Genomic DNA, 21,679 nt, shown 5'->3' on the forward strand with positions numbered 1-21,679 from the left:
TGATTCACCTGCTTCTCTTCAGATTATTATTGATTACCATCTCTCTTTTACAGATTAATAGGTGCTCAGGAAGGTTCCAGTTCTTGTGACATAATATGTCTCTCATCTTCTTTGGACATAACAAACTCCTCAAATGTTTGCACTTAAAAACATGTCAAATTTGTAGTACTGATTGTTTTTGTGATATGCTTTCTTTCAAGAATATGTGCATATTTGGTTAATAAAGTAGAAAATGAAAATCCCAAACTAAAGATAACAATCTTAAAGCTTTTATATACAAGTTTAATTTTTCACGATTGTGCTATGACATTTAAACAATATTAATAATTAATTTCTAACTTATTGCTACTGCAAAGTTCAAACAGTGTAAGCAGTGGATTTTAAACAGTGGATTTTAATTCCTGCTTGTTAAACATTTTATGAAGCCTGACACCAAAAGTTTATTTACAAAAATGCTTATCAAAAACAATAACATTCATTTTTACTGATATTTGTGTATCAGTTTTAACAATGCAAATAGCTTGACTGCAACTCAGCAATAAATACAGTAAAGTTGAATATTTCTATTGTTATGTCCTTAGTGTATGAAGGCGCTGCTAGAAATTCTATATGAGGATAACCATCTTTTAAATAATGTGTAGAGAACAAAGGTTTTGTGTCTAATTTTGTCACTCGTTCTTTTCCACAGACCAAATAGTATATTTGGCAAATATTACACATGTATAGTTACATAATTTGTCAAATTAACTTTGTTTTTTCCCCACATACTAGATAGCGTATTTGACAACTATTGCACATACTTTTGTCATTAGCTGCAATTATATGTCAACAGAAATTCACATTACAAATGGCTTACTGAAAATATTGGTGGATATGAAAACATTAATTCTATAATATAAATTTTGATCTAATGAAATATTTCAATCTAAATTAATGAAATAGAAGCACGTTAATCCAGATGCTTATTTGTTAAATCCCAAGTTCTGGGAATCAATCCAGGATCTGTGACCACATAAAGCAGGCAAACATTCCACATCTTTCAGGCAGTTTCTCTTGATTCTAATCAGAAACAAGAGTTTTGTTTGATGTCCGTCTCCTTACTGTGGGAAAGAGGTTGTTATGCAGAAAAAAAAAGAATTACTCTCTAAAGGAACAAATTTCAGGTCATCAGATAACAGTAAAGTTATGCACTACTGACACAACCACCCAGCTAGAAATATTAAAATCCATAGAATAAGAGTACATTTCTGACCTATACATTCTGAATTATAACTACCTATTGTCAGCATACTTCCTTGGATATCACTTGATAGCCCTCTTCATGTATGTCTTAATATTTTCTATCCTGAAATGAAACTACTTCAGAAAAGACCTAATTGCCAAGCATAACATGAACAAGAACGACATTGTATGTAAAAAACACTAGATTAAAATTACTAGCAACGTATTTTAGCCCCACATAAAAGCCATGGAAGCTATTCTTATTAGAAAATACCATTGGACTGTTGATGATGTTGGTTATTCTACTTCTGATCATCAAGAAACTCCTGGAGGAATAAAAAAAATATAGATGTTATAATAATCGCTCATAAAAAAATGTAAGTGCCTCTTTTTAAGAGAGTTTCTGATAACACAGGCAAATGATAGCCAGTGATCTAGTACTAGTGTGAACATCTAACCAGGCTAGAGAAGGCATCACGAAGACATCGGATCCCATGCTGACATTTTGAACTTGCATGTACAGATAAAGTTACTCATTGATCTGAATCCAGAAATCATGAATAAACTTTCAACTTTTGCACTAGCCCACCGTAACCCATCAATCTGCATTCGTCTACACCCATACAGATCAGTACAATGCTTGGCCATTGTTCAACTGTGTATAACTCAATTAGAATAGGGCATGTTGAAAAAAGCTCCCCCAAACAATTTCCTACATCATGCTTTGTAATATCCAACACCCTACGCCAAGAAGTGATGTGTCCAAAACAAAACACTGCAACTACCACACAGCTTTTTGAGGAAATAGCTTGTCTTCAATTAGTCCCTCTTATAATACAGATAAGATCACAAATCTTAACTTATTTTCAAAGTAAATGAAGATACATTAGTTTTTTGTCACCACCTTGTTTTTAATGTTCTGTTGGTTCCTACTGAATTACTCTGTCTTAAAACACAACCTCATGATTAAGTTATTGCAAATTTTGCCACTGATTAATGTGGGCAATGTTTACATTACATGCTTCATGTGAGAAAGAACTTTGTTGTAATAGTATTTATTTTATAATTCAAGAATGGCATCATTGGAAGTGGCACATACATATTTAAGAAAAAGGTCAGGAAACAGGCTTCTTTTGGTGAAAAAACATACCTTTAAAAAATCAAGAGAAATAACTGATTTGATGGGTCTTCCTTCTTGCTTTAGGTAGTCAGTTACCACAGAGATGGCTTCATCGAGGCTGTAGAAATAAAACTGGATTAGTTACAAGCACCTCGGAATAATCACTTTTAGAGTACATGAACATGGAAGTAAACTCACCATATCAGTTCTACTACAGGCAGGCTCAGGAATGCACTGCACGTGCTCTATTATTCAATAATAAGGTCATGGCTGTTCTTTTATCATTGTGTCATATTTCAGTTATCCCCACATATATTGATTTCTGGCTTGAATATATTCAGAAAGTGAACCTTCACAGCCACCTAGGTATAGAATTCTAAAGATTCACTACATTCTGCAAGGTATTTCTTCTCATCCCAATAATGAATGGCAGAACATTAATGCTGAGATTGTGCCTGGTTCAATGTCAGGGAAAGCATCATTCCTGCACATATTGCATCAAGCCCTACAAAACTTTTGCCTCTCTCAATGAGGTCACCTTTTTTTCTTCAAACTTAAAGATACCTAGGCCCAAACTGCTTAATTCTTTTCAAAGGATAATTTCCTACCACATGAACTGATCCGGCAAACCTTTGTTGAGCTTCTTATATCTAAAGAATATCATTGCTTAGGGAGGGAGACCAGACTTGTACACAATATTTCTGGTATAACTTCACCAGAACCATTGATAATTTCAATAAGACTCTTGTAATCAAAACCTCTTGCAATAAAAGCCAAAGGATCAATGGTTACATTAATTGCTTTCTATACTACACAATAATACTGAGTGATTTGCATACAAAATGCTTCCTCTTTTGAATTGAATTGACTTATTTCATACATCTTTATATACATGAGGAGTAAAAATCTTGATGTTACTTCTCCGTGTAAATGTGCAATTTATAGTATTTTATAATAAATAGTATGTGCAACAGGACAGTCAATATAACCTGGAAATACAATTGTGTCAGCATGAATTAATCAGTCTGATGGCCTGGTGGAAGAAGCTGTACTGGAACCTGTTGTTTCTAGCTTTTATGCTGCGGTACCGTTCCCTGGATGGTAGCAGCTGGAACAGTTTGTGGTTGGGGTGACTCAGGTCTCCAATGATCCTTCAGGCCCTTTCTACATGTCTTTGTAAATGTCCTGAATAGTGGTAAGTTCACAACTACAGATGCACTGGGCTGTCTGCACCACTCTCTGCAGAGTCCTGCAATTAAGGGAGGTACAGTTCCCATACCAGGCAGTGATGCAACCAGTCAGGATACTCTCAATCATGCCCCTACAGAAAGTTCTTAGGACTTGGGGGCGCACACCAACTTCTTCAACTGTCTTAGGTGAAAGAGGCACTGTCGTACCTTTTTCACCACGCAACCGGTACGTACAGACCACGTAAAACCCTCAGTGATGTTCACGCTGAAGAACTTAAAGCTGTTTACCCTCTCAAACCCAGATCCACTGAAGTGAAAAGGGGCTAGCCTGTCTCCATTCTTCCTGGAGTCCACAACCAGCTCCTTTGTTTCTGCAACATTGAGAGAGAGGTTGTGTCAGGATGATGACTTCTTCCCTGAAGGCTGCCTCATTGTTATTTGAAATTAGGCCAATCAGTGTAGTGTCATCAGCAAATTTAATTAGCAGATTGGAGCTGTGGGTGGCAACACAGTCATGGGTATACAGAGGGTAAAGGAGGAGGTTTGGTACAGAGCCCTGAGGATGAGAGGGGCAGAGGTTAGGGACCCACCTGCTGGCGATCTGACAGGAAGTCCAGGATCCAGCTACACAAGGCAGGGTGAAAGCCAAAGTCTCTGAGCTTCTAGTTGAGCCTGGAGGGAATTATGGTGTCAAATGCTGAACTGTAGTCCAAGAACAGCATTCTCACATAAGAATCCCTTTTCTCCAGATGTGCAGAGCTGTGGCTATTGCATCATCTGTCAAACGGTTGTGTCGGTAGCCAAATTGTAGGGGATCCAGTGTGGGTAGTAGCATGCTGCAGATGTAGTCCTTGACCAACCTCTCAAAGCTTTTGCTGATTATTAAGGTGAGTGCAACAGGACACCAGTCATTCAGACATGTTACCCTGGTCTTTTTAGGTACCGGAGCAATGGTGGATGTTTTTAAGCAGGAGGGTACTCTGCACTGGAAGAGGGAGAGATTAAAAATCTCTCTATCTCTTCTATCAATGTGGATGCTTTCAGATATTTTTATATACCTTCCCTACAGTGCTCTATCTGCCAAAAATTCACCCATTTGTTTTCACCGGAAATCTGGCCTCATTGATCTCACAACTTGTACTGCCACCTGTTTGTTTTCTTATCCACAGATTTCAAACAGCTGAACCTCAATATTAACCCTACAGTACACCATACTTGGTCTTCAAAACCAAAAATGACCCATTTATTTCTGTTGTATTTTCTATCCATTAAGCAATTCTCAATATAACCTTCTATCATGTATTCTAATTTTGTTTAATATCTCTCATAAGAATTTAAAGAAGACTTCCTAAATATTATGCCATTACATTCACCCAGATATGTACTGGGTCTGCATTGGAAATCTACTTCTGGGGCACCACGGGAACAGCAATCTCCTGCAGCACAGCTTGATATATATTATTAAATATTCCCGCTTCAGCCTTATACACCCCAGAATCACAACTGCTGCCAAGGTCTGCACAGTTAATAAAGATGTCTTAATGCAATTGAATAAATTATCGGTACTTAAAGCTGTACTTCTCGCCGGATTCTTCGTGGGAAACATGGCTGCAGGTTAGGAATACAGGTGCGTATTCCCAGCACCAACTATCTGGCTAGCAAATGTACAGTCTCTAGTAAATAAAATTGAAGATCTCAGAGATAGGACATTCTGTATCAGAAGGACATTTGGACCACGTGCATCCTTTGTTTCATGAAATCCTGGTTAACCCCTTCGGTATCAGATGCAACAATTCAGATTGACACGTTCACTATACATCATCAGGATAGGACCATCTCGTCTCTCCAAAGCAGAGGTGGAGACGTATGCCTCATGATCCACACTTCTTGGTGCACTAATGTAAGTGTTTTCCCAATTCTGCTCAGACCTGGAATATCTCACAAGTAAAGGCCGTCCATTTTACCTGCCACGGGAGATTTCTGTGATCACTTTGATAGCAGTGCACATTCCATCTCAGGCCAATGTCAAGCAGGCTGTAGATGATCTGAACGATGGGATCAACATGCACAGAACAGCACACCTTGACACCTTCACCATTTTTAAAGGCCACCCTTTATAAAGGCCAGCCTGAAAATGTCACTAAATTATTACCATCACTTGTAGTACCAAAGGAATTCAACACAGTGGACCACTGTTGCACCACCAGAAAAAATACCTGTTGTGCCATTCCACGCCTTCACTTCAGAAAGACTGATCACCTGGCTGTACTTCTACTCCGAGTAGAGGCAGAGACTGAAGACTGCAGCGCCAGTAGTGAGGATCAAGAAGATGTGGACAAGGGAAGCATAGGAGTGCTTACAGAACTGCTTTGAATGGGTGGACTGGACTGTATTCAGGGATACATCTTCGAATCTGGATAAGTGTGCTGCAGCTGTTAACAACTTCATTAAAACTGAGTGAATGAGAGTGTGCCAACAAAAACTTGTTGTACATTCCCAAACCAAAAGCTGTGGATGAACCAGCAGGTACATCGTCTGCCGAGGGTTAGATCTGTGGCATTTAATTCTGGTGACCCAGGTCTGTACAAGAAAACCAGGTATGACTTGCAGAGGGCTATTTCAAAAGTGAAGAGACAATTCCAAGGAAAGTTGGAGGTGACATTGGATACATCTCAACTCTGGCAGGGTTTGCAAGACATTACTTTCTACAAAGCGAAACCCGATAGCATGAATAGCAGTGATGTTTCAATATCAGATGAGTTCAACATCTTCCATGCTTGCTTTGAAAGGGAGAATATAACTAGAGCTGTGAAGCTGCACCTGTTTACCCTGATTTCTGTCTAGGAGGCTGACATCAGACTGTCCTTAAGGAGGAAAAACCCTTGTAAGGCAGCAGGCCCCAATGGTGTACCTGGCAAGGCTCTAAAAACTTGTGCCAACCAACTGGTAGGTGTATTCAAGGTCATTTTCAACCTCTCAACTACTACGGCCAGATAATTCCTACCTGTTTCAAGAAGACAACAATATACAAGTGCCTACGAATAGTAGTGTGAACTGCCTTAATGACTATGGCCCAGTAGCACTCACATCTACTGTGATTAAATGCTCTGAGAGGTTGGCCATTGCTAGAATCAACTCCTGCCACTGCAATTTGCCTATCGCCACAATAGGGCTATGGCAGACACAATCTCAATGGCTCCTAACACTGCGTTAAACCATCTGGACAATACAAACATCCTCGTCAGGATGCTGTTCATTGACTATAGTTCCGAGTTTAACACCATAATTCCCACAGTTCTGATCATTAAGTTACAGAATCTGGGCCTCTGTACCTCCCTCTGCAATTGGATTCTTGATTTCCTAACTGGAAGAGTGTGTGGATTGGTGATAATATCTCCTCCTTGCTGACAATCAACACTGGTGCACTTCAGGGGTGTGCACTTAGCCCACTGCTCTACTCCCTGTATACCCACGACTGCGTGGCTAGGTATACTTCAAATACCATCTATAAATTTGCTGATGATACAACCATTGTTGGTAGAATCTCAGATGGAGACGAGAGAGCGCACAGACGTGAGATATACCAGCTGGTTGAGTATTGTCGTGGCAACAACCTTGCACTGAATATCAGTAAGACAAAAGAGCTGATTGTGGACTTCTGGAAGGGGAAGATGAGGGAACACAAAACAATCCTCACAGAGGGTTCAGAAATGGAGAGAGTGAGCAATTTCACGTTCCTGGCTGTCAGTATCTCTGAGGATCTAACCTGGTCCCAACATATTGATGCAGCTATAAAGAAGGCAAGACAGCAGCTATATTTCATTAGGAGTTTGCAGAGATTTGCTTTGTCAACTAAAACACTCAAAAACTTCTATAGATGTACTGTAGACAGCATTCTGACAGGCTGCATCCTTGTCTGGTATGGGGGAGCGGGGAAGGAAGGGGCTACTGCACTGGACCGAAAGAAGCCATAGAAAACTGTAAAATTAGTTAGTTCCATCTTGGGTACTAGCCTCCATGTACCCAAGACACCTTCAAGGAGCAATGCCTTAGAAAGGAGATGTCCATTATTAAGGAGCCCCGTCAGGCAGGGCATACTCTCCTCATTACTATCAGAAAGGAGGTACAGAAGCCTGAAGGCACACACACACTGATTCAGGAACAGCTTCTTCCCCTCTGCCATATGATTCCTAAATGGACATTGAACCCACGAATGCTAACTTACTTTTTAAAATATATCTATCTTATTTCTGTTCTTGCACTATTTTAAAATCTGTTATTTATTTACTGCAATTGATTTATTTATTTTTCTTTCTATATCATGTATTGCATCATACTGCTGCTGATAAGTTAACAAATTTCATAACACATGATAATAAACATGGTTCTGATATTGAATTTGCTAATTGTGTGCAATTTATCACTAGAAACATTTTCTAGAGCTGGTTTACCAGGATGACTAATTCGATTTTTATTTTATTTTAATGTACTGTATGTAAGTGTTTATTTAATTGGAGAGACAGAGCAGAATATGCCCTGTAACCCCATTGAGCCACACCATCCTGCATCCCCCAATTTAACCCTCACCTGACTATGGGACAATTTACAATGACCAATTAACCTACTAACCAGTATGTCTTTGAACTGTGGGAGGAAATTGCCTGAGGAGGCCCTGGAGAAAACCCATGCAATCCATGGGGAGGACATACAGACTCCTTACAGGTGTCTTTGGAATTGAACTCCAGACTCGGATGCTTTGCACTAAGCGCTATGCTACTGTGATGCTTTGTTTAAAGGTTAGTGATAAAAGCAAAACACATTGCAAGGCCATGCCTCTGTACAGCAAAAATACAAAATAGGTAAACATTGATATGACACTATAGTTTGGATAAATTAATATCAGGCAGTTAGCAACAAATCCAAAAATAATTCAGAGTGGCGAGAATGGAGAGCTTGCTAAAACAGGAAGTGGCATATTGGTTTAAATTTCCAAGAGCGAAGGGGGATTTTGTTAAGACATACAAGATCTGGTCAAAGTTTGCTAATCCTTGTGAAAGAATCTAAAATGAGGTTTCATTGTTTAAAAGTAAGGGGTTTAAAAAAAACTGAGAAAAGCAATTTTTTTCCTCAATGGGTTAAGAATCTTTAGAAATCTTCCTCATAAACCAGTGAAAGCAGAGAAATTACATATTTTTGACATAGAGGTAAATAGCTACTTTGATAAGGAAAGGAGTGAAACCATTCTACAGGTCGGCAAAATGTATGCGAAGTTGAGAGTGCAGTCAGATTCTCTGTGATTTCATTAAATGGGTGAGAGCAGCCTTGGGATTGAGTGGTCTACTACCGCTTCTATTTTGCATGCTGCAATGAAAAGAAAAATGTTTGGTAAGATGGTAGTGTGTTTAGACACAGCAGCCTCTCCAAGGCCAACCAAAGAGGTTTTTGTTCTTTTTAATGTGTCTTTTTCACAGTCACAAGACAATGCTGGACATTAAGAACTTCAAGTACTGCACATCTACCCCAGGAGCGAGCTGCTGATTGGTGGAGGAGTTGGACTGGGTGCAGACCTTGCTACTGTTTACTACAGAAAGGTGTTGGGAGTCAGTGCGCGAAGGTGGTGTGCAGTCTAACAGTGAGTGTCTTGGATGTTTATCTTGAAGACCCTGTTAAACATTGATAATGTAAAATACTGCAAGTCTGTTTCCCTTATTTATTGGACAGACAGACAGCGGGGAGCTACGTGGCCTTAGTTGTAGCGAGGAATAGGCCTCAAACCATGGGCTTGCCTGTTGCAGCAGTTCAAGAGAGGGCAAGCTGGAGGCAGTGTAGCATGGCGTTCATGCTGGTTTGGGGGTTAGCCCCTCCTGTTGGTGCTGTCCTCCAGGGTTTGCTCGGTGGAAGACAAGCTGGATGCCCTGCGTGCATCCATCTGCAGACTGCTGAGAACTGCTTGTTCTTACCTATACCACCCATTCACCATCAATTTACGGGGCTCTAGATATATTTTTGGCGGGACTGAATGCTTATTGCTATCTTATATGTGCTATATGTGCCTAGTGCCATATGTATGTCTGTTGGTGCTGTGTTTTGCACCTTAGCCCCAGAAGAACACTGTTTTGCTTGGTTGCATCTATGGGCGTTCATGTATGGTTAAATAATAATTAAACTTGAACTTGAAAAAATGTATTACAGGGGAAAGACTGATAAATATATTAGAAAGCAATCAAAGGATATGTTGACAGAGAAATGAAATAAGGTGGGAGACAGCCAAGTGGAAATGAAATGAAAAAAACTGAGAATGGTTTGAAGTGTTCGCGCACAAAGCAAATTAGCCAATGCAAACACGAGGAAATCTGCAGATGCTGGAAATTCAAACAACAACAGACACAAAATGCTGGTAGAACACATCAGGCTAGGCAGCATCTATAGGGAGAAGCGATGTCGATGTTTCGGGCTGAGACCCTTCGTCAGGACTAACTGAAAGGAAAGATAGTAAGATTTGAAAGTAGAGGGGGGAGGGGGAAATGTGAAATGATAGGAGTAGACCGGAGGGGGTGGGATGAAGCTAAGAGCTGGAAAGGTGATTGGCGAAAGTGATACAGAGCTGGAGGAGGGAAAGGATCATGGGACGGGAGGCCTCAGGAGAAAGAAAGGGGGGGGGGGGAGGAGCACCAGAGGGAGATGGAGAACAGGCAAACAACTAAATATGTCAGGAATGGGGTAAGAAGGGGAGGAGGGGCATTAACAGAAGTTAGAGAAGTCAGTATTCATGCCATCAGGTTGGAGTCTACCCAGCCGGTATATAAGGTGTTGTTCCTCCAACCTGAGTTTGGATTCATTTTGACAATAGAGGAGGCCATGGTTAGACATATCAGAATGGGAATGGGACGTGGAATTAAAATGTGTGGCCACTGGGAGATCCTGCTTTTTCTGGCGGACTGAGCGTAGGTGTTCCACAAAACGGTCTCCCAGTCTGCGTCGGGTCTCGCCAATATATAAAAGGCCACACCGGGAGCACCGGACGCAGTATACCACACCAGCCGACTCACAGGTGAAGTGTCGCCTCACCTGGAAGGACTGTCTAGGGCCCTGAATGGTGGTGAGCGAGGAAGTGTAAGGGCAGGTGTAGCACTTGTTCCATTTACAAGGATAAGTGCCAGGAGGGAGATCGGTGGGAAGGGATGGGGGGGACGAGTGGCCAAGGGAGTCGTGTAGGGAGCGATCCCTGCGAAAAGCAGAAAGGGGGGGGAGGGAAAAATGTGTTTGGTAGTGGGATCCCGTTGGAGGTGGCGGAAGTTACGGACTGGAATCCTCTGAAGGTCCAAATTGAGAAGCTCGAAAACGGATCCTGAAGACAACTGGAGTCAGTTGGCGTCGGAGACACGTTCCAAGGAAGGATATATGGCTGTAATAGCGGGTCTGGGTCAAAATATGAAAACTTCTTAACTCCGTAACTTCCACCACCTCCAACGGGATCCCATTACCAAACACATTTTTCCGTCCCCCCCCCCCTTTCTGCTTTTTGCAGGGATCGCTCCCTACACGACTCCCTTGTCCACTCGTCCCCCCAATCCCTTCCCACCGATCTCCCTCCTGGCACTTATCCTTGTAAACAGAACAAGTGCTACACCTGCCCTTACACTTCCTCGCTCACCACCATTCAGGGCCCCAGACAGTCCTTCCAGGTGAGGCGACACTTCACCTGTGAGTCGGCTGGTGTGGTATACTGCGTCCGGTGCTCCCGGTGTGGCCTTTTATATATTGGCGAGACCCGACGCAGACTGGGAGACCGTTTTGTGGAACACCTACGCTCAGTCCGCCAGAAAAAGCAGGATCTCCCAGTGGCCACACATTTTAATTCCACGTCCCATTCCCATTCTGATATGTCTAACCATGGCCTCCTCTATTGTCAAAATGAATCCAAACTCAGGTTGGAGGAACAACACCTTATATACCGGCTGGGTAGACTCCAACCTGATGGCATGAACACTGACTTCTCTAACTTCTGTTAATGCCCCTCCTCCCCTTCTTACCCCATTCCTGACATATTTAGTTGTTTGCCTGTTCTCCATCTCCCTCTGGTGCTCCCCCCACCCCCTTTCTTTCTCCTGAGGCCTCCCGTCCCATGATCCTTTCCCTTCTCCAGCTCTGTATCAATTTCGCCAATCACCTTTCCAGCTCTTAGCTTCATCCCACCCCCTCCGGTCTACTCCTATCATTTTGCATTTCCCCTCCCCCCTCTACTTTCAAATCTCTTACTATCTTTCCTTTCGGTTAGTCCTGACGAAGGGTCTCGGCCCGAAACGTCGACATCGCTTCTCCCTATAGATGCTGCCTAGCCTGCTGTGTTCTACCAGCATTTTGTGTGTGTTGTTGTTAGCCAATGCAAAAGCATTTTTAACTTAGGTTTAGAAGCAGATCACCAAGTTCTAGAAGTTGCAAAATAGAGGTAATTTATTTTTGAAGTTCCCACAGAAAAGTCAAAAACTACTACAGGCTTACAGCAGTTTGAAAGTCATAGGAAATGTACAGTACAGTAACAAACACCTTAGGATCATCACATCCATACTGGCTATTACACCTTCTATACTAACCCTATTTATCTGCATTAGGTCCATAGTTTTCCATACCTTAGTCATTCTAGAATGTTCTGAGAGTATCTGCCTGAATTACTTCCTCAGATAGTGAATACCAGATTCCAACCACTCTCTATGGAAAAGGCTCATTCAGGTCCTTATAAATCCATACCCTCTCAACTTAAACAAATATCCTCTTTTGACACCCCTATCATGGGAAAAAGATTCTTACTCTTTATCTTCATAATTTTTCTATATCTCTATCAGATCACACCTCAGCCTTTCTGCTCTCTCTTTATAACTGGAATGCTCAGTCCAGACAGTCTCTTGAATCTCTATTCACCAGTGCAATCATATTCTTCCTATTGTGTTTTATATAAAAAATATTCTGACAAAAGCAAATACATGATACCAATTCTTTACCCGCACATCACTGATTTCGATCTGTTAGGATACTTCCTACAGCTTTGAATGCTCTGCTTTATGAAAGTCACAAAAATTTTTAAAAAAGCAGCTTAGATGGGAATCTTGGTCAACGTGGACTAGTTGCCCTGAAGGGCCTGTTTCCCTGCTACACGATTGTGACTCAAAAGGTTTTTCTGTCATAAAAGTCAAGACATTCTAGTTATAAGAAATGATTAAAGAAACAGATTCTTCATTTTCACAGTGAAGATTAAGAGGCTATCAAACAAATATTCAAATTTACACAGATCTTTGATAAGACAACTACAGAATATCTGTTGGTGATTATTACTGAGATTTATAAAGTCAAGAATATTAACAAGTAACAAATGACATGGTTAAGAATATTCTCCAGCAACACACACAAAATGCTAGAGGAACTCAACAGATCAGGCACTATCTACGGGATGGAATAAACCACCAATGTATGGGGCTGCTGGTGGAGGAAAGGAGTACAACAAGCTGGCAGGTAATACTGAAACCAGGTGAGAAAAAGGGGATGAAGTAAGAAGCTGGGAGGTGATAGGTGGAAGAATATTCTTGTATTTATGAATATTCTTTACTCCATTTTTTAAAGCATGGGACATAGAATCCATAAGTTTTTAGAAAGGGGAGTTTTAATTTTTTATTCACGAAGAAAAGGCAGGAGAACAGTATTACAGGCTGTTCTTCAGAGATGCAGATCTAAGTAAAATGGGGCAAATGATCTCTTCACTGGCTTTCTTTTAAATATAAAAACTCTGCCTGTAGCTGGGGTGACATAATATAAATTTTACTTCAATCCTTTGACTTAGAATTTTCTCAGCGCTTAGGGGTATTTTGCAGAACAGATGTTTTGTGAATAACTTAACTATTAACATCTATTCATATACTCACACTTACAGCATTTTATACCTACCAACTCCTATTTACAAGGTAATTCACCAGCTCTTTCAGACGATTGTGTTCAATCATGTATTGCTTCAGAAAGGGAAAGAATTTTGATCCAATAAGCATCTCATATTGTTTCTTGTCTGCAATGCTGCCTAATGCCAACTCCTTAATCTTAAAACAAAGCAGAGGATTTATTAGGACTTGTTTTTAAAAAGAGAAGTGTTAACAGCTTAATCAGTCTTTCTCAGAATAAGTCAATACACTTGTCGCCCAGAGCCTGCAAACAATTAAACCAATACTTTTAAGGAATCAAATATAAAAGTCAATTAGCATTAACAATTCTGAAGACTGATCATCTTAAAACCACAAAACTGCTTCCATCCCTGCAATGTTGTCTGACTTGGGTCTTTTTCAGCATTATTTTATCTATATTTTGTACTTCTGCCATCTGCACCATTTTGCTTCTACAACAATGCTTTAGCCACAAAAGCAGATTGCAAAGAGTATGGTAACAGAACCTTGGAATGGAACAGAACCCGTTTTCAAATAGAAACCTTATAAAATTGAGGGTTATACAAGCAATAATAAATTGAATATTACAAACAATATATATATATATATATATAAATATGTATTTATATCCACCAGACTAGACTTGTCCAGGCATCAACCCTGATGAAGATGGCAGTTTGTCATTAAAATGCCAGTTAAAGTCAACACCTATATCCGGCTGGAAGCCCGAGAAGAGTTTATCCATCACAAACTATAATTTCCTTTACTACTAATCAACTTCCTATGTCAATGACATGAGGAGTTAGGACAAAGAGCAGAGCTGTACTCAAGTAGATTTCCAGACTGGCAGGATAACAGGACCAAAGAATAAAAAATGGAAAGCAATACTTGATACCTGGATAAGCTCTTAGTAAATACTTTAATCTATTGCATTTTTGAATTGTATCAAGTAGCACTAGTGGGAAATGATGATGATGGAAAGAAAATGTAGAGCTTGGGATCAAATCAGCAGATACAAATTGCACTAAGCTTGGCAGTAGCAATTTGATTCTAAATTGGCCAAAATCAGTACAATCTTAAAATCATTTCTATTATTAATTTAATACTAAATTGCATTTCACCCATTAGTTCTTATTGATATAATTGAAAAATGCAGTGGACTAAAGTATTCACTATGATCTTATCCCTGTATCAGGAATTGTCTTCTATCTTCAGTTATCCTGCCTATCTGGAAATCTATTTGAATAGCAAAAGTCCTTACATATCATTTATTCATATCTTTTGAGTTCTTTCAAAGTTTAAAATCAAAATTTTCCATAGCATACTTCTCAAAAACTAATCATAGCATACTTCTCAAAAACTGAAATACTGACTAAATATAGATGACTATTGCTCATCTAATTATTCATGTTTTTAGGATAATACCCATACTAGTAACATTCTTTCATCTTTAGAGACAACACTGAAAATCAGCCCACTTTGTTTAGTACAATAGAATATTTTACCTTTGATGCATATCCTGCAACCTCTCCAGTCGTCATGTGATCAACAACTTGCTGCAAGAGGCCCATAGAATCAGCTGACAAAAGAAATCTCTACAACCACAATGAAACAAAAACAAAACTACTTGAACATCACAGGGAAATGTATGAAACTTTTATGTTCATTAATACTTCCAAAGTGGAAGTATGTCCATACACTGGTTCATACATGGATTCATTTTCTTTTAGTCGTCTGCTTGGCAGAAATAATGACATTCCATTCAATAATATTATCTTAATTGATTAGAAACTAAAATAAACTCAACAGCTCCAGTCTAAGTTAAATTACACAATGCACTAAGATACAGATACAAAATGCTGGAGGAACTCAAGAGGTCAGCCAGAAACTATGGAAAGGAATCAATAAGCAGTTTGTTTCAGGCCAAGACCCTTTTTTGCTAAGAAATTTTAAGTTGCCAATGATTACTGTTTCAAAAGCACATACCTGTATTCGTTGTTTCTTTTCTTCAGAATAAGGGATAAGTAGCAAACAACCTAGAGCAAAGGCTGACAACTCCAGCTGAATGTATTGTTTTGCAATGCCAATCAGATCAAGATCAGTAACAACAGGACACCTTTAGGATCAGAAAATACACATATAAACAGTGTCACCAAACAAGTTAACATCATCTTAATGTGAAAATTGAGTGAATCAAAGCAGTAATATTCTTCCATTTACTTAACCATTTGCCAATTTACATACAATAATATGGACTTTGTATAAACACACATTGCCTTGAACTTATTTACACAAAATACATTAACAAAAATTTGTCTGGAATACTGTTTCCAGTGGAGACCGCTCCATTGCCCACTCCTGTTTCCACCTCTTCCTTTCTTACATAAAATAAGGGTCGATAAGCTTCCTATTGCCCACTCCTTCCATGCCAATATCTACATTCAACACACCATATTCCATAATTTCTACCTTTAACATGATGTTAGCATCATGTGTTGCATCTCTCTCTTTCCTTCTCTAAAGCATTGCAAATGAAATGTTGCCACTGCAACTCCCTTGGTTCATTTTTCCATCTCCCACAGTATCCACTCCTCTTCTCACAGAACCTTTCTATGCAACCACAGGCAAAACGACACCTATTTTTTCTCTCTCTCAAACTTGCATAACTATTGTTATGTATATTTTGTACACTTGCAAGTTGCATACAGTGTAATTTGTTAATTTAAGTTTAAATTATGTTTGTCCCTGACTTGTAATGAAATAACAAACACGAGGAAATCTGCAGATGCTGGAAATTCAAACAACACACACAAAATGCTGGTAGAACACAGCAGTCCAGGCAGCATCTATAAGGAGAAGCTCTGTTGACGTTTCGGGCCGAGACCCTTTGTCAGGACTAACTGAAAGGAAAGATAGTAAGAGATTTGAAAGTAGTGGGGGGAGGGGGAAATGCAAAATGATAGGAGAAGACCGGAGGGGGTGGGATGAAGCCAAGAGCTGGAAAGGTGATTGATGAAAGTGATACAGAGCTGGAGAAGGGAAAGGATCATAGGACAGGAGGCCTCGGGAGAAAGAAAGGGGGGAAGGAAGCACCAGAGGGAGATGGAGAACAGGCAAACAACTAAATATGTCAGGGATGGGGTAAGAAGGGGAGGAGGGGCATTAACGGATGTTAGAGAAATCAATGTTCATGCCATCAGGTTGGAGGCTACCCAGCCGGTGTATAAGATGTTATTCCTCCAACCTGACTGGGAGACCGTTTCACTGAACATCTACGCTCAGTCCGCCAGAGAAAGCAGGATCTCCCAGTGGCCACACATTTTAATTCCACGTCCCATTCCCATTCTGATATGTCTATCCATGGCCTCCTCTACCATCAAAATGAATCCAAACTCAGGTTGGAGGAACAGCACCTTATATACCGGCTGGGTAGCCTCCAACTTGATGGCATGAACATTGACTTCTCTAACTTCCGTTAATGCCCCTCCTCCCCTTCTTACCCCATCCCTGACATATTTAGTTGTTTGCCTGTTCTCCATCTCCCTCTGGTGCTTCCTTCCCCCCTTTCTTTCTCCCGAGGCCTCCTGTCCTATGATCCTTTTCCTTCTCCAGCTCTGTATCACTTTCGTCAATCACCTTTCCAGCTCTTGGCTTCATCCCACCCCCTCTGGTCTTCTCCTATCACTTTGCATTTCCCCCTCCCCCCACTACTTTCAAATCTCTTACTATCTTTCCTTTCAGTTAGTCCTGACGAAGGGTCTCGGCCTGAAACATCGACAGTGCTTCTCCTTATAGATGCTGCCTGGCCTGCTGTGTTCCACCAGCATTTTGTGTGTGTTGTTTGTAATAAAATATGCTGTTGCTCCAAAAAGCTAATTTTCATGGCCTGTGTCATCCGAATCGAATTTATTATCACTGGCATGTGACGTGAAATTTATTAACTTAGCAGCAGCAGTTCAATGCAATACATAATCTTGCAGAGAAAAAATATAAATAAAATAAAAATAATAATAATCAATGAACAAATAAATCAATTACATATATTGAATAGATTAAAAAACACGCAAAAACAGAAATATTGCATAGTGTTCAAAGATTCAATGTCCATTTAGGAATCGGATGGCAGAGGGGAAGAAGCTGTTCCTGAATCACTGAGTGTGTGCCTTCAGGCTTCTATACCTCCTACCTGATGGTAACAGTGAGAAAACAGCATGCCCTGTGTGCTGGGGGTCCTTAATAATGAACACTGCCTTTCTGAGACACGGCTCCCTAAAGATGTCCTGGGTACTTTGTTGGCTAGTACCCAAGATAAAGCTGACTAGATTTACAACCTTCTGCAGCTTCTTTCGGTCCTGTGAAGGAGCCCCTCCATACCAGACAGTGATACAGCCTGTCAGAATGCTCTCCATGGTCCAACTATAGAAGTTTTTGAGTATATTTGTTGACATGCCAAATCTCTTCAAACTCCTAATAAAGTATAGCCGCCGTCTTGCCTTCTTTATAACTATGAGGGGTGATTGATAAGTTTGTGGCCTGAGGTAGGAGTCAATTTTAGAAAACCTAGAACATTTATTTTTCAACATAGTCCCATCGGGGTGATTGATAAGTTCATGGCCTAAGATAGGAGATGAGTTATTAACTTCAAACTTTCTGCATAATCACTCAACGAGTTGACCTGCATGTGCATGTAACGAGAGCTGTATAACTCATCTCCTTCTACCTTCGGCCACAAACTTATCAATCACCCCTGCTGTGGACACTTTCTGGAGGTCCAAGATCCATATGCTCCATGACTGCTGGACTAAGTGTGCAAATGTAGGAGGGAACTATGTTGAAAAATGAATGTGCTAGGTTTTGCAAAATTGACTCCTTCCATCTTAGGCCACGAACTTATCAATCACCCCTCATACATCGATATGTTGGGACCAGGTTAGATCCTCAGAAATCTTGACACCCAGGAGCTTGAAGTTGCTCACATTCTCCACTTCTGATCCCTCTGAGGATTGGTAGGTGTTCCTTTGTCTTACCCTTCCTGAAGTCCACAATCAGCTCTTTCATCTTACTGACGTTGAGTGCCAGGTTGTTGCTGTGGCCCCACTCCACTAGTTGGCATATCTCACTCCTGTACACCCTTGTGGAGATTCTACCAACAATGGTTGTATCGTCAGCAAATTTATAGATGGCATTTGAGTTATGCCTAGCCACACAGTCATGTGTATATAGAGAGTAGAGCAGCGGGCTAAGCACACACCCCTGAGGTGCGCCTGTGTTGATCGTCAGCAAGAAGGATCCCAATAAACCAAAGACCACAATAAACTTGAACCTGCTCTTTTACCTCTTCCATTCCCTGCATCCAGAGGCCCAAAAACTCTTTACAGATGATGCAGCAATTTATTTATTTAGTACTTGCAATGTGGACTCCTCTTTTTCAGAGACCGACAAACTTGCAGTAGTGACCCAGAGCTTCCACTCTGTTTTCATTCACCATCTTGCTCTCAGTCTGATGTTGCTCTTTACCCTCTTTCTTCAGTTCCAACAAAAGCACAGAATAAGCTAAAGGAAAGCTGCTGATTTTCCTCAGGAATCAACTTGAATTCAACAATTTTAGGTACCAGCCTTTACTGTTTTTGTCTGAAATAGCCAGTACTGATGCAGTTATTCTCTTCCTTCTGATGTTATCTAAATTACTGGGTTTTTCAGGTATTTCTTTTCTTCATTGAGGGGTCACCGTTGGAAAAGGATAACAGTTTCAAGTTCCTGTGCATCAACTTCTCAGAGGATCTAACCTGGGCACAATACATTGATGCAATCACAAAGAAGGCATGTCAGCAGCTCTACTTCATTATGAGTCTGAGGAGATCTGTTATGTCACCAAAGACTCTAGCAACTTTCTACAATGTACTGTGGAGAGCTTTCTGATTGTACCAGTCAGCTATGGAGCAAGAGTTGCAAGAGGCAACAGAGGGTTGTAGACTAGCAGTTCCATCAAGGGTAGAACCCTCCCCACCATCAAGAACATCTTAGAGAGGTAGTGCCCTCAAGAAAGAGGCATCCATCATTAAACACCCTCACCATCTGGTTCATGCCTGCTTCATCATACTACCATTGAGGACGTGGCACAGCTTGAAGATGTACACTGAATGTTCTATGAACAGCTTCTTCCCCTCCACCGTCAGATATCTGAAAGATCCATGAACTCATGAACACTACTTGGATATTCGTCTTCAGCACTAGTTATTTATTTTGTAGCTTATAGCAACTGTTATGTTTTACACTGTAACACTACCACAAAACAATAAACTTCATGACATAGGTAGTGATAACAAGCCTGATTCTTAAGATATACTAGATGATACTTACTGTATTCCACTTACATTCTAAAGGCGCAGCCAGCCCAACTGCAATTCATTAACATCAGGCTGGGGAAAATGCCAATTAGTCCCTATGCCACATAAACTTGGTGTAAGAAACAATACCCTGTTGATTTCAAGAGTGATTTTAGGCCTGTGGCAGGCAATGGCAGCAAGTGATTGTTCCTTTAGAAATGAAACTTGTTACGGTTTACAATTAATCTTGTTAATAAAAAAAAAATTCAAATAATTAAAATCCTTAACAGAAACTTAAAGGGTGTGGATTTTGAAGATATGAAGCTGATGGGCTGGGAAAGCAGAGAAATGCATGAGCACTTGCAAGCATTTTTACATTTTGATGCTCAAAGCTGAGGTACAAATTGGAGTGCCAGTACAATTCATCCTCTTTTTCTGCTTCCAGTTCGATCAGGTATGCATGAACAATGAGTAGTAGACTGGGACCAGCACAATGTGACCCAATATTTTATCACAACAATGACATCTTTGATAATGTAGAACCACTTCAAGAACACAAACTGCAGAAAATAGGAACAGGAATAGGTCACCTTGGACATCAAAATCTTGCCCTGCAATTGAACATGATCAGGGATGATCTACCCCAGACCTTAATCACTCAATTCTCAGTAGATCTCAATTCCCAATCTTTCAAAGAAATATCTACTCTCTAAGTATGCCCAGTAACCTCATCTCCACAACCCTCTGAAATAGTGCAGATACTCATCACCAACTATGAGAACTTGTTTGCATATTAGTTTTAAAACACAGCCTCTTCATTTTGTAAGCAAGAGTAAATCAGCAGATGTTGGAAATCCAAGCTACACATACACAAAATGCTGGAGGAGCTCAGCAAGCCAGGCAGCATCCATGGAAAAAAGTACAGTGGATTTTCAGGCCGAGACCCTTGGTGCTCCATCTGTTGTACAAGAAATCATGTTCCTAATCGGAATACCTTTATCCTCAATAAACATTTTGAGCTAGCCATAGATTGATTCTCTGTTGATATTTGTTTTAAATTCTTTTACAGAAGAGAATTTCACTAATAAACTTTTCCATTTTTGATCAACCTTACATATGCCTCATTCTTTCGCAGTTGACTCATCCAGTTGTATCCCAAACTCTGTGCATAGTTGATATTCAGTGTCCTCACTCATTTCATCAATACAACAAGCTACAGAATTATTACTCAGAAGAATTGATTTTAAAATATAGGTATCCATTTTGAGGGCAGTTGTGAGCACTTCTGACACAGCAGGCATTATTAATCTTTCACCAAGTGTATGATATGTTCCATACTTTGCCATCATTTTGGAAAAGTTATAAGAAACAATGAGACCACTATCAAGGTCATTTTTAGCTTTCTTGGCAAATGACTCACGTGTGCGATGCTTTTCAAATGCTTCATTTGTCTTCTGGAACTAAGTAATAACATAAATAGCCTTTTCGGGGTGTCTTTTACAGAACAGTTCCTGTAATCTTGATGGTGTCATGGCTTCATTAGACAGTACAGTATTACAAGTAAGACATGTGGAGCGTCACTGATCTGATAGGAGCGGAATAAAACCATACTCCAGGTACGTAGCATTGTATTGACTCACTCTCTGTAGTTACAGTTTCTTAGCAGGATTAAAATTTAATGCTTCACTGCCTTCACTCAGAGATTGTGCCATATGTATTTATCGATCATTAACAGGGCTAAATTAAAATTTTAGAAATTAACACTAACTGGGAATGCCTATCGGATGTTGACAACAGCAGCAAGTTGACACAGATGGAACTATGGTAGTGGCAGTCAAAGGAATTTCAGATTGGAATCTGAATGTTAATCGGGATAGAGCCGGTGTTCAGCAAGCTACC

General features: G+C 40.2%; 1 protein-coding gene across 1 annotated transcript in view; it reads right to left on the minus strand.

The window, feature by feature from the left end:
- Positions 1-261: 261 nt before the first annotated feature.
- The window catches only part of kntc1 (kinetochore associated 1), a 160,274-nt gene continuing 138,856 nt past the window's right edge, over positions 262-21,679 (minus strand). Inside the window, exons 60-65 of the mRNA XM_073065544.1 lie at positions 15,441-15,570; positions 14,960-15,049; positions 13,468-13,613; positions 2,372-2,459; positions 1,496-1,547; positions 262-1,100 (exon numbers count right to left, since the gene is read on the minus strand). Of these exons, the coding sequence (XP_072921645.1) occupies positions 1,524-1,547; positions 2,372-2,459; positions 13,468-13,613; positions 14,960-15,049; positions 15,441-15,570 (478 nt within the window). The 3' untranslated portion in view covers positions 262-1,100; positions 1,496-1,523. The remainder of the gene's footprint in view (positions 1,101-1,495; positions 1,548-2,371; positions 2,460-13,467; positions 13,614-14,959; positions 15,050-15,440; positions 15,571-21,679) is intronic.

Source organism: Hemitrygon akajei, chromosome 14, assembly GCF_048418815.1.
Source record: "Hemitrygon akajei chromosome 14, sHemAka1.3, whole genome shotgun sequence".
NCBI lineage: Eukaryota > Metazoa > Chordata > Chondrichthyes > Myliobatiformes > Dasyatidae > Hemitrygon > Hemitrygon akajei.